Source organism: Ceratotherium simum, chromosome 6 (assembly GCF_057802395.1).
Source record: "Ceratotherium simum simum isolate JZ-2026a chromosome 6, ASM5780239v1, whole genome shotgun sequence".
NCBI lineage: Eukaryota > Metazoa > Chordata > Mammalia > Perissodactyla > Rhinocerotidae > Ceratotherium > Ceratotherium simum.
In genome coordinates this window covers 80,358,524-80,371,335 of record NC_141905.1, presented here as the reverse complement: position 1 = coordinate 80,371,335, position 12,812 = coordinate 80,358,524, and the positions used below count along the sequence as shown (strand labels likewise).

Below are 12,812 nucleotides of genomic sequence, written 5' to 3'. Positions count from 1 at the left end.
TCTTCTCTGTCATAGAGTCTCTCCCATATATTGGGGTTTAAGGATTTTGTGGATGGGAGACTTACCTGAGCCCTCTCCATGGAGTCTCAATGTCCCCAAGCCAATGGCCAGCCTAAGAGGATGGTACAGAGGGACAGGATGCCTCAAGTGGAGATGGTCCCAGATTGCTCATTGCTTCAAGTGTCAGTTCAAGACGTGACCAAGGATGAGCGCCCCAGAGATTTACTCATGGCTGGATCTCTGGATTTGCCTCCCGCATCTCCATCCAGATTTAGACAAGGACTTAGAAGGCAAACAAGGCCCAGGACCGACTGCAGCTGTCCACACGGCTGCTCTTCACCCATTTACCCCAAAAGACAAAAGGGGTTCGACCACCATTGGCAGGCAGCACTTCCAAAACTTCGTTGATCAGAAGTCTGTGTTTCTAGAGCTTCAGAAAATGTGTCAAGGGCACAGGTTGGGAAGGGGGACCTAGAGATAACCTCCCATCGGGGCACTACCCTGACTAGCTACAATATTAGGATGGCTAAGCCTGCAGGAGGAGGAGTATCTGACTGCTGGGGGAGGGTGGCTACTGTCAACCTAAGTCTGTATCTGTTCCCTCAAGTTCCTGACAGCAGCGACAGTGAATAACAGGGAAACACTATTCCTTCCTGCTCTGTCTGGCTGACTCCTACAGTGGCTCTGGACCTCAGTTCACCTGGAACTTTCTAGAGACTGCTCTCTCTGATGGCTTGAGCACGTGTCTCTTGCCGTGTGCCTCTTACACCAGCATTTATCACAGCTGTAACATTAACGGAATGTTCAGTTGATCAACATCTATCTTGCCATTAGACCCTACGTCCCTCAAGGCAGGGAACATGTTCCCTAAAGCAACACGGAGAGATTGCACGCTGTGGTCTTTCCTGCTTAGAAGGGTCCTGGTAGGACTGGTTCTTGCCCAATGAGGTGGCAAGGATATTGAGGCCATTTTGAAAGGTATGTAAAAGTTCACTGCTAGCAATGCACCTGTGGAAAAGTCTTTATATCAACAAGCCACACTTCTGATGTAGCCAAGAACCATTTGGGAAAATGTTCAAAACCTAAATTCACTTGACGTTAAGTAAAACATAGATGTTAAGAAAAAATAAGTAAAAATAGATAGCGCTTAACGTATATATACATATGTTCTGTCACTTCCTTTGGAAATTCTTGGGAATGTCATACTTCTATAATTCTATTGAAAACACAAACACTTAATTCAGTACTAGGCCATGTAGCATGGTTGCTCAATGTGTGGTCTGCAGATCATCCTTCTTTTTGGTTGTGTAAAAATGCAGATTCCTGAGCCTCACCCCTGGCCCTCAAAATCAGAGACTCTAGATGAGGGTAAGGCAAATTCGAAGGACCTCACATTCAAACAAATACCCTAGTGGATTCGGATGTGCACCAAAATTTGAGTCAAAGGCAAAATAAAACTGAGGAAGAACATAACTGTATGACCACACGGTCCATTTATGCTAGACCTTAAAGATGTTTCTATTGCCTTTGTATTTCTAGAAGGAACACAAATGATACTGTTGTGCAGACCTCATACTGTTCATTAAAGTTCAGTGAAACGGTACTTATTCTTAAGATATAAATAACTGTGTAGAATGAAAAATAAATTATACACAAAATACAGCATATTCTTTCCAGGGTACTTACCAGGTGTGCTGAGAAGATCTGATGGGGAAACTATAAAGGAATAAAAGAAAAATCAGACACGTGTGTGGTCCACCCACAGGGATCCTGACCAAGAAATCCACCTTTGAACCCTTGCTTTTCTTACACTTGAGTCTGAAGTAGAGACGTAGCAAATTCAGGGACATCAATGTCAACAGATCTATAACCCGTTTTTGAAATTTAATTCAAATCGATAAAGATTTCTGGAGTCTCTCGTGTGTGCACCACAAAATGCCAAACTAGTCCCAGAAAATGTGGTGATTAAAAAAAAAAAGGGCTCTTGATACCTTAAAAACAAGTTCAATGAAACAACACTCTTTAATAATTTGTGCATTACTTTCTGCGCATTTCCTGTTGCAGATATTTCTTTATTTCATTAACATAGAAATTAACCTTTCATCATTGTAGAAAAACAAATTAGGCTTGTGCAAATATGCGGACCCATTGCTTTTCATATTTCTTTGAGAAAAGTTAGCCTATGCAGCTTGCATTAACAGGCATGAGGAGTTGAGGTTGAGGGCTTTGATTTAATTTAGCAGTTCTTAACTAACTGAATGGAATGGCTAAAAGCACAGATTAGTAACTCTTTGGTCATTTAGTCTAAAAAGGTCAAGTGATTTTGGTTGACAGAGACAGTGGGAGATAAAAATGTCTCTCCTTTCCCATAAGATGACAGAGATGATATTTACTGAGACTTACTGGCCTTCATAGGGTTATTGGGAGAATTAAATGAGAAAATGCAGATAAAACGCTTTTCGCCCAGACTGGTACATTGTCGGCACCCAACAATGTAGCTGCTTCGGCAATGAGATAATGATGATCACTATGATTATACAATTTCCTGCACTCGTTGTCTTAAGTATTTCATTTTCTCCTTTGGCCTCATGGCAACCCTTGATGGAAGAGTTCTCTCGTCTTAAGAGAAGTAAAGTGAAGCACTTAGAGGTAAAACAACTTGCCCAAGGTACCACTAGTACTTCCATGTTCCTGACGGAAACATCAAGGATGGAGAAGGATAGGCATCCTTACTATTGTGCCTCTGTCCTGTGCTGCATCATTTGTACCACCTCTTGGAGGCCCACCTGAGCAGATGACACTGGCGTCTTCCCCGTGGCCGCAGTTGTGCGAGAGCCAGCCGTTGTGGGGGCAGCTCCACAGGTAGGACTCATGTCCCGAGCAGCCCACATTGTCCAAGACAATAGGCCCTGAGCCCTGACCAAAGTGGGCACTTCCTGGCGCTGACAGAGCTGGGCCACAGTCGAGCTGCCTGCACACCACGTTGGCGTCATTGGTGTCCCAGTTGTCGTCACACACGGTGCCCCACGAGCCCCGGTACAGGACCTCCACCCGGCCCTGACACCGGCCCTCTCCGTTCACCAGCCTCAAGGCCACATCTAGAGGAAAGCACAGAGATTTCACTGTCTGTCCCTTCTGAGGGACAAGATCTGGGCCTGTGTGAGATGCAGAGCCCTTCACAGTGAGCGGGGATCCAGAAAAGACCGGACAATGAAACAGATTCCTCTCTCTGTTTTGTGTTTGAACTTAACAAGCTAAACATTCTGCCTCTTCAGTGGAGTTTGGGCAACCTTGTATCCTGAGGGGCTTTCATGGCGACATCACTTTCAGGTCCCACTTCCGCCTCTAGCTTGACCTTTCAAGTCCGGTTCCAATCATGAAAAGCTTGTCCTGCCCGTAGCACAGCCCTTTCCCGCCACCATGGGAGCACTCACCATGTGCCCAGCACTGCCGTGGGGATTGCTCCCCACTCAGGAAGTAGAGCAATAACATTCCAGGTGTCAGCGAGAGAGCCAGGCTTGTTTCTAAAAGGCCTGTGTCCCTGCACACTTGGGACATCTCTTCTCCTCCCTCACACACACACCCCGGTGCCGATTTTTAAAGTTTAATCGTGGCAGACGGTTTTGAGCATTTCCTAACATGCGAACCTCTGCTCATATTCAAGAGCTTGACATACGTCATCTTAGTTCATCCTCAAAACAACCCTGTGGGGAAACTGAGGCTCAGGAAGGTGACCCCAGATCAACTGACTAGTGAGTGACAGGGGCAGGATTGGTACTCAGGCAGTTGCTCTTAACCATTTCACCTTTCTGCCTCCTGATACTTTATTTAACATTTGAACTATTTGACCCAAATCATGGTCTGTGCTTTTGCAAAAGCCGGCACATTCATGCACACACAGGACTATAATAAGATGAGGAAATAGTGAGCCGAAGTTACCAGTTAAGGCATCAACTGTGGCAGAAGTATCCACTATTTTCCCAGGAGTTGATAAAAATTCTAGAAAGGAATAGAAAAAATAAGTGATTATATCCAGAGAGACTCGGTTACATGCTGCTGTTCCAAACTGCGTCTGCTGCCCCGCTGAGTGACTATAACCCCTGCTGGACCCCAGTAGGGCCGCCTGGGGGGCAGAGATCTTAGGAAAGTGGTGTGGCTATGCATAGGCTGGAGGGGAGACTTTGGGCCTGTCTTCTGGTCAGAGTGGAACCTCGCAAGGAAGGGGCTAAGGGCCCAGGTGGACCGCATCAGAGAAGGCCCTTCCTGTCCTGCATCTAAAACCCAGCAGGATTCTCTGCAGCAGTCCCCCCTGAGTCCTTGGGGCTGGCCTTGGGTCCCACAACCTCCCAGACACAGAGTTCAATTACCTCTTGGCGTCTGCGTCTCCACAGAAGTGGTTTCCATGGTTGTTGCTGAAAATACAAAGAGAAAAAGGCCCAATGAGAGCTCCTCTGAAAACAAGCATTAAATCTGACCCCCTTGCTCATTGGAGCAAGGGCGGGGGGCTGCATCACACTTCACTTTGGAGGGTTAGCTGGGCCCGTCACTCCTAAATTAATTCACTCAGCAAATATGGACTAATCTCTCACGGCACACGAGGCACTGAGCTAAAAGTCGGGGAGAAAGAAGGGATCCATCAGTGAGGGTAAGACTCAGTCCTCTGGAGCTCAGAGGCTACTCAGCAGCCAGACTTGGTCACCGGCCAAGGAGGAGCAGAGAGTCGGGGGGAGCGGGACTCTCAGATGGAGCAAGTCGTGGGCTTGGGAGAAGGGCAAGAGCAATCCAAAGAGGAAAGAGGAACGGGTATTTCTTTGCGCTGACAGAGCTGGGCCACAGTCGAGCTGCCTGCAGACCATGTTGATGTCGTTGATGTCCCAGCTGTCATCACCCACCGTGCCCCAGGAACCCTGGGACAGGACCTCCACCTGGCCCTGACACCAGTCACCTCCGTTCACCTGCCTCAGGGCCAAACCCAATTCAGTCCCTAGAGGAAGGCACAGCATTTCTCTTGTATGTTCCTACCGAGAGACCAGGTCTCCAGCCTCTAAAACATTCATAATCCTTCCCGGTAGACAAAGACCCCTGAGAGAATCACTACCCGGGATGGAGCCTTAACAAGCCTTGAATAGAGTTCTTCATGCGTAAGGTACAGCGACTGCTCTGCCAAAACCCAATCCACTAGAGCTTCTGAATTAAAAATATGCACGTCTCAGCTTGCATCCTGGAGAGGACCTAGAAACTGTCCCCATGTTTCTTCTCTGGCGTACCATGGGCAGAGCCCCAACTCCCCTGAACCTGGGACTCATGACTGTCCGTGCCGAAGAGTCACCTGGTGACCCCAGGATGTCCTAGCAGGAGCTCTGACACTCGTCTGGGGCTCTGAGGTGGGCTTGGAGAGCATCCTACACTTGGTCCTCCTGGCCGCACACCAGGTCTTTGAGGCCAGAATGGCCCGGGTCAGCACAGAGCTGTGCAGATGGGACAACTGGCACTGTGGACAAGAGACTGATCCCACTGGCCACCGACCCAAAGCACACATGCTCCTGGAGACCCCATGCTCTGACTAACCCTTCCTCACCCACTGGAACAAAGACTGTGAAGGAGGCTCCCACTTAAGCCAGGCGCTCTGGTTCACAAGGGACCTCCCTTTGCACAACATGCTCACAACACTCTCTCACTCCATCCCTAAACGTTTTCCTGAATAAGAGTCAAACTCATAAATATACTCAGCATCCTGACCTGCAGAGAAGGACCCATATGAAATTATCCATTACCTATTGCAGCAGGAGTCTCAGTATTTGTGATAGTAGTCTCTGCATATACAGATTGTAGAAGGAGAGAAAAGCAGAAACTATAAAGTTAAATCTTCTCTGAGGAGACTCAAGGACTGAAATAAACTAGAATCTGCTGAAGATATGTCATTTTTGATCTTGAATGTGTCTTGCTGTGTGACTTTGGAAAAGTCAAGAAATTGTCTAGTCTTCAGTTCTTCTACTCTAAAAGGCTATTTTTTGGAGGAAACATCTCTGCATAAACCTACTGACCCTGATTCTGATGTTCCCACATGTGACCTATGCAAGGCTCCAGGGGATAGATGCAAAAATGACTTTTCCCTTCCTGATGCTTCTAATTGATTATTCTTGTCTAATTGCATTGGCTAGTACCAATGACTAGTACATCTGATATTGACATATGTACCATCAGGATTGCCAATTGATCCATGCTGACTCCCGGGCAGGGGCCTTGGTGTGGAGGCTGTCCTTCCTCTTATCCTAGGGCCAGAGTTTCCCATAGGAAATGGGTAGTGACATTCTCTCCCAGAGCCCAGGCTGCCAGAACCTCAGGCTGTTTTGACTGTACCTCCCAGCTCTCTCACTAGAGGCCCCAGGGGGGTGCACAGGTCCTCTGATGCCCACAGGCAGAAGGACCATGTGTCCTCTATGTTGAGAAGGAGCCAAGGTGGCCTAATATGGGCTCAAGAAAGGGCACAGGCAAGGATTCTGCCCCAGTCGGTTTGCACCTGACTCTTCAGCCAGAGACCCAGCACCCCAGCCTGGCTAGGGATCAGCATGCATTAGTAAGAACCAGAGGAGTGGGCATTGAGCAGGGGCAACAGGACCTCCCTGGAGACAGGACACCCACCTCCACCTTGGAACTCCTTGGAGATGCCTCTGCGGGTTGATTTCTTCCCAACCTCACGGACATGGTCCATGGAAAAGATACCCATTCAGGCCCAAGGCCTTGTTCAGAGGGCCCCACCCTTGGGAGCTAAGAATTCCCACCTCTTACACCTTCTGCACCTCTTCTGGATCAGAGATGAACCTATGGGTGTAGTAGGACAACAAGCCCACAGGGATTCCATGTAACAAACATTACCTTCCACTGCAGTTGTCAGGGGTGCCTCCGTGGGAAACAAAGGAGCTACAAAGTGGAGAAAAGGAGAGGTCATTCAAGGTTGGCCCTCCTTTGAGGAGGGTTGGGCCTCTGCTTCCTCAACTCTGAAACAAGATGTTGGATGCAGAGATCCAGAAGCCCCGCCCCCTCCTAAAACGCTATGTTTCTTTTTTTTTTTTTTTTGTGAGGAAGATCAGCCTTGAGCTAACATCTGCCAATCCTCCTCTTTTTTTGCTGAGGAAGACTGGCCGTGAGCTAACATCCGTACCCATCTTCCTCCACTTTATATGGGACGCCGCCACAGCATGGCTTGCCAACCCGGGCGGCAGTGAGCGCCGGGATCTGAACCGGCAAACCCAGGGCCGCCGCAGTGGAACGCGCACTTAACCACTTGCGCCACCGGGTCTGCCCCTAAAAGGCTATGTTTCTTTCTTGTGAAACGGAACTCTTCTCTCGGTCTCTTATCTGGCCCTCGTTCAATGCTGAGATGTCCCCAGGGACAGTCTTTGCTCCTGTCATCATCCTCCTGCCTCCTCTATTCCACAGCCTCCATCCAAAAAGCCACCCACTTGATTTAACACCTCACCTGATTCACAAGCTTGTACTTCAAATACCAACAGCCTACTTCTGTGGCTCAAACACACCCCCAAAGGCCAAATGTTTACCATCGCTGAGATATTCCTGAACAAATGGCACCAACTAGGAAGAATGAAAGTTTCCCAAGATGCATCCCCAAATGCTGAAATAAACCCGCTCCAAAGTGACAGCTTGGAGGGCCACACTCTCTTCGGGAGCCCATACTCTTGTGGTGGTTGGATTACCAGGGTCACAACCTGTGCATGGCGGCATGTGCACAACCCAGGCCACATGGCAAATGCCAGAGGTTGCTCTAGAGGTGGATAATTTAGCTAGAAACTCCGCCTTGGAGGACACACAATGGGCAGCATCCTCAGAGGTTTCTTTGTGGCTTTAAGGGCCCCTTGGTGCTTGAACACCTACCAGCACTCAGTGAACACAGGAGGAATGTGGTGCTGGGATTCGCTAGGTCGAGTCAGGGAGAATTTCTCTCTTCCGCTGAGGGTGTAAATCTCTTTTGCTTGTCATTTAATGCCCAATAAAGAGAACATACTGGTTACTCCTCATTCAGATTTTGGTATAGGCTTAAGTTTTAAGGACCGCAAGTCCCCATCCTTCTCCCTCTCCTTTAAAAGGAGGTGAAAGGGCCACTTAGGAAGGCATTTGGTCATCTCAGGCCAGGATGGTCATGAGGCTGCTCATCGGAAGGTGTCCACTGGGTGGACATCAGCAAGCTCTGAAGGGGACTGAGATGGAAACCCGCATCCACCACCTCCAGCTTTAGGACTTTAGGCAAGTCACTTGGCCTCTCTGAGCCTCCATTTCTTTATCTGTGAAAAGGCACAGTAATACCTGCCCTCTAACCTCAAATAAGACACGACTTAGAGCAGAGCAGGAAAACTGCAAAGGAATATGCACATGCGCCATGATGTTGAGGACAGCAGGAGCCCCTGTCCTCAGAGTGGCACAGGTGACAGCACGAGGTGATGTCGTGCAGTACCTGAACACAGGATTCTGGCATCTTTCCTGTGGCCACACTCATGGTTGTACCACCCGCTGTGGGGACAGTTGACAGGTAGGGCTCCCATGCCGAACAGTACACTGTACCCAAGAGAATGTTCCCTGAGCCGTGACCAAAGCAGGCCCCGCCCAGGGCCAACACTGAATGGCCACAGCCGAGCTGCCGACAGACAACATCTGCGTCTTGGGCGTCCCAGCTCTCATCACACACGGTGCCCCAGTAGCCTTGGTACAGGACCTCCACCTGGCCCTGACAGTGGTCACCTCCATTCACCAGCCTCAGAGGCAAACCTGCATCGACACAGTGGAAATCCCTGTCTTCCCCCTCTCGGCCCCCTGATTTTCACCACCCAGCACTCCCTGTTCTCCTCCTTCCTCTGACCATTGCCCAATCTCCTTCACCAATTGTTCTCCTCTCTCGGGCCCTTACAGATTGCTGCTCTCCCAAGTGCTGTCTTAGCCCTCTTCTCACCCCATCTTTTCCCCCTAAGGGACCTCACGTGCTCTGAGAGCTTTCCAGGTAGAGGACCCCAAATCCAACTCTCCAGGGCTGATCAGCCCTGACAACCCCAGCCTTAAGCTCTAGACCAACATTTTCAATGGCCTCCTGGATATCCCAGCCCACCATCCCATTCTCCACAGAGACTCTCTCCTCCAGTTGCATCGATAGGGTCGCCATGCTCCACAACAACCGTGTTGGAAATTTGCTTGTCACATTTGATCCCCGCTTGTTCTCACCTCTTATATCTTAGGTCATCTTTCCCCTTATCGCCAAGGTCATCCTTCCTTTCATTCCCACCACCATTTTGCTAGGGTAGACTTTCCTTCTCTTGAGCCTGGCCTGCTCCAGGGGCCTCCCAGTTATATCTCTACCCCTGCACCTCCTTTCTCTGATCCATTCACATTCACTGATTCAACCGGCATTTATGGAGTGCCTTGTCAGTGCCCATACCCATGCTATGTTGATTATCTGTCTCCCCCAGACTGTCCCAAATGTGAGCTTCAGCAAGTACAGATTCGTTCAAGTCACTTTCCTGCTCAAAATGCCTCAATGTACTCTCCACTCCCATCAGGATCAAGTCCAAGATGGTATTTGTCCAAGGCTGGGCCTTCACTTACCCTTTCAAGCCACCTGTCAGGGGCTCAGAGAGCCTGATTCCCACCATAAAGCTGAACACAACTATGGAGTCAGTGGGCACTGTGTTCTTGCCTAATATGATCCTGCTAAATCACCCACACTGATCATGCAGGGAAAACAGACAGCAGGTCCTGAGGGATCCAGCCCAACATCCTGACAGCAAGAGCCACATCCTGGGTGTGGCTTTTCAGTGGTTAGTTTGAGGTGGTGAGAGATTTGCGGTCGGGGAGTGACCAGAGAGGCTGGAATGGGATGGAAGAGAAGGGAGCAGGTGGCTGCTGTGGTTATTGCGAGAGGAGGCGTCAGGGAAAGAGGGAGGGAAGGCAAATGGGACTGTTTCTGGGGTATTCCCAAGGTGCATTTGGGCTTCCTCAGCCCTCCTTGCTGCCCCATCTGGTCACTCCTGTGAATGCAGAAGAGCTCTCTATTTCCCTGCCTCAGCCTGTCCCTTGCTGGACGTCAATCACCAGAAAGCTGTCCTTGGAGTCCCTCCCGGGCATGCTCGCAGGGCATGCTCTGAAAGGGCAGGGATTGGCCTCAACTCACTGAGAGAAGAACTCACTGGCAGGTTCAGCTGTCCTGAGGGAGCACACAAAGGACCCTGACATGTCAAAGGGCACACACTCTCACTGTGGAGTAGGAGGAGAGATGGATACATTTAGTGAGACTCATGGACAAAGGAAAAGGCACCTGTTCTGGGTTCGCACCTCTGACCGGCCACTTACCCACCATGTGACCTTAGACATGTAACTATTGACAGCTTACCTAACTGTGTCCTGTTTTCCCCATCTGAAAAATGGGGTAATTACGCTACTCACATCAGAGTGTTGTTGGGAAGATTTCATGATGATAACACTTACTATGTGCATTAGTTGAGCACTGATGTGCCAGGCAGTGTTTTAAGTGCTTTTGAATATATTAACTCATTTGAAGTATAAAAATAATTTTGTGCAGGGTACATAGCGACCACTGGGAGTGTGTTAGCTATCTTCAGGAAAACTGTCATGAATGGTGAGAAGAGGCACTGACTCTTCATCTCTCCAGACACCAGACTTAAGCCAATCTCATGCAATGAATGAACGAATGAATGAATGAAAGAGGCAAGAGAAGAAGGAATGAGAATGAAAGAATGGCCTGGCTCAGTGTGTGCCTGGGACGTGCCTAGGGTCTTGGCACCCCCGGACCTCTCCCTTTCCATCCCTGCATTCTCAAGGGCGGGCACTTGCTCTGTGGCCAAGCCAGCACTCAGCCTCAACTAGCCAACAGCAGCAGCAGCAAAACTGGCTGACCCTGCCAGTGAGCAAAACCCCGGGATGCCAAGTAAAGAAAAAAGGTCTTACCATAGACGGTAGTCTGGGGGTTCCACAGACCTAGAAAAAAACCACATTCACCTTAGAAAGGAGGTTCCGCTGTTTGTACATGATCTCCTACAGTCAGATACTGGCTTGAGCTTCACCTAACAGTCATGCCAGGGGGCGCTGTGGTTCAATCTTGGGTTTGTGTGTCTCTGGTGCTCTTGCTGTGCTTGGGGTTTTGCAAGATAGATTCAAACATGTGGGTAGGATACGGGGTGCTCAATAATTTTAGGTGTAATAAAGCGTATGTCTATTTACCAGGAACCCTAACGCTACAGTCTCTAGTCACAGGATGTAATCTATGCTCAGAAAGAAAGGCAGGACCAGAGGAGGCAGTTTAAACTGGTTGTCAAGGATGCCGGGTGGCTGCTGAATCCACCCTCCAGTCTGACATTGGGTAGAGTCAGCAGTGGGAATTGCCTCTCCAAGGCCCCCTAAATAAGTAAATATTTTGGTGTCAGATATCCTGTTCCCTCTGATACATACCCCGAGAAATTTTCAGTCTATCTTGAAGAAAACCAAAATCTAGAGAACCCTGGATCTTTACCATCGGTGGGGCCGGGCTCAAGCCCTCCACGCCCCCTTCACCTCAGGTTACCCCTCGGTGTACCATCAGAGTCCGTCGGACTCAATTTTAGTTTTTGAGCTGATCTAACTGTATTTGTGAAGATCGATATTTCATGATTTTTATATATTTTTAGAGGTCTTCCAAAGTCCAAAAACAATATTTATTCATTACAAAAATAGAATAAAACGCATTCTGTCATACAGTCACTATATGGATTCATTGGATCCTTGTGTAAATCCAAATACATTACGGGTTATAGTGATCTCATTTTTCCTATATCCTGAAACATATTTCTACTTCATCATTCAAGGAATTAGTTCATCAATTATTAATTCATCAATTATTACTATAAAAAGGACTTATATAATAAGAACATGGGAGAATGATAGCATTGCCTAGAAGGAAGATAAAACAGTGAAATAAATCATCATTCTTCAGTACCCAAAATATTGCATTGTCTTTCAAGAAGGTATTTTTTAAAAAGACTGGAGACACTGTCTTTATAGCACACTTTTAGCTTTCACTGAATGCAGTTAAGAATTCAGAATTTTTCCTTTTTTATTCACAATGGCAAACAGAAGAAAACTGACAAAGGAAGATGTTTCACAATAATTAGATGAATCAGAAGAGAAACACTGAGAGACAGGGAGCAGTAACCTAGATGCTAACAGTAACAGTAAAATTGATTGTACAATTGAAATCTCAGACTATGAGTCTTCAGAGGATGATATCTTAGATGAATTTCCTCAAATTCAAGAGTCGAGGAGTCAGTAATATAATTCTAAGTGCAAAAATAAAATATGGTCCTCTCATCCACTTCAGTGGGAATGATTTTATCCATGATATTTTGCAGCAAGAACTTGGACCATCTCATTGTGCTAAAAGGACATGTGATGGTACCCTTTCATCTTTTATGATGCTTATGTACCAACATCTACTTAATACCAAGACATCTGTTATGCTTAAATTCTTATTAAGATTTCTAACAGGGTTGCTTTCACAATCCCTCGTTTCTTACTTCCTGATACTGGGAGGGTAAAGTCATCTGATAAACCTCCCAGATACTTTTTAAAGTCAGGTCCTCCCAGGAGCAGCCATCGGGGCTCAGAGACTTGAATCTCTCTGACAGAACCAACAGGCCAGTGAGGGTCCTTGATGTCAGAGCACTGCACCACTGTAACAGTCTCTCCACCTTGAACGTGGGGTCCACAATGGACTCTTCCAGCTGCCCTGCTCATGTTGTTGACGGCCCATTAAGAGG

The 12,812-nt window shown here is 47.9% G+C and overlaps 1 protein-coding gene across 1 annotated transcript in view; it reads right to left on the bottom strand.

Moving 5' to 3' along the window:
* Positions 1-12,812, bottom strand: part of LOC147916915 (scavenger receptor cysteine-rich domain-containing protein DMBT1-like) — an 87,612-nt gene that overhangs the window by 31,925 nt on the left and 42,875 nt on the right. The window contains 5 exon segments of the mRNA XM_087433016.1: positions 2,787-3,098; positions 4,368-4,412; positions 4,700-4,984; positions 8,471-8,542; positions 8,545-8,781. Of these exon segments, the coding sequence (XP_087289142.1) occupies positions 2,787-3,098; positions 4,368-4,412; positions 4,700-4,984; positions 8,471-8,542; positions 8,545-8,781 (951 nt within the window).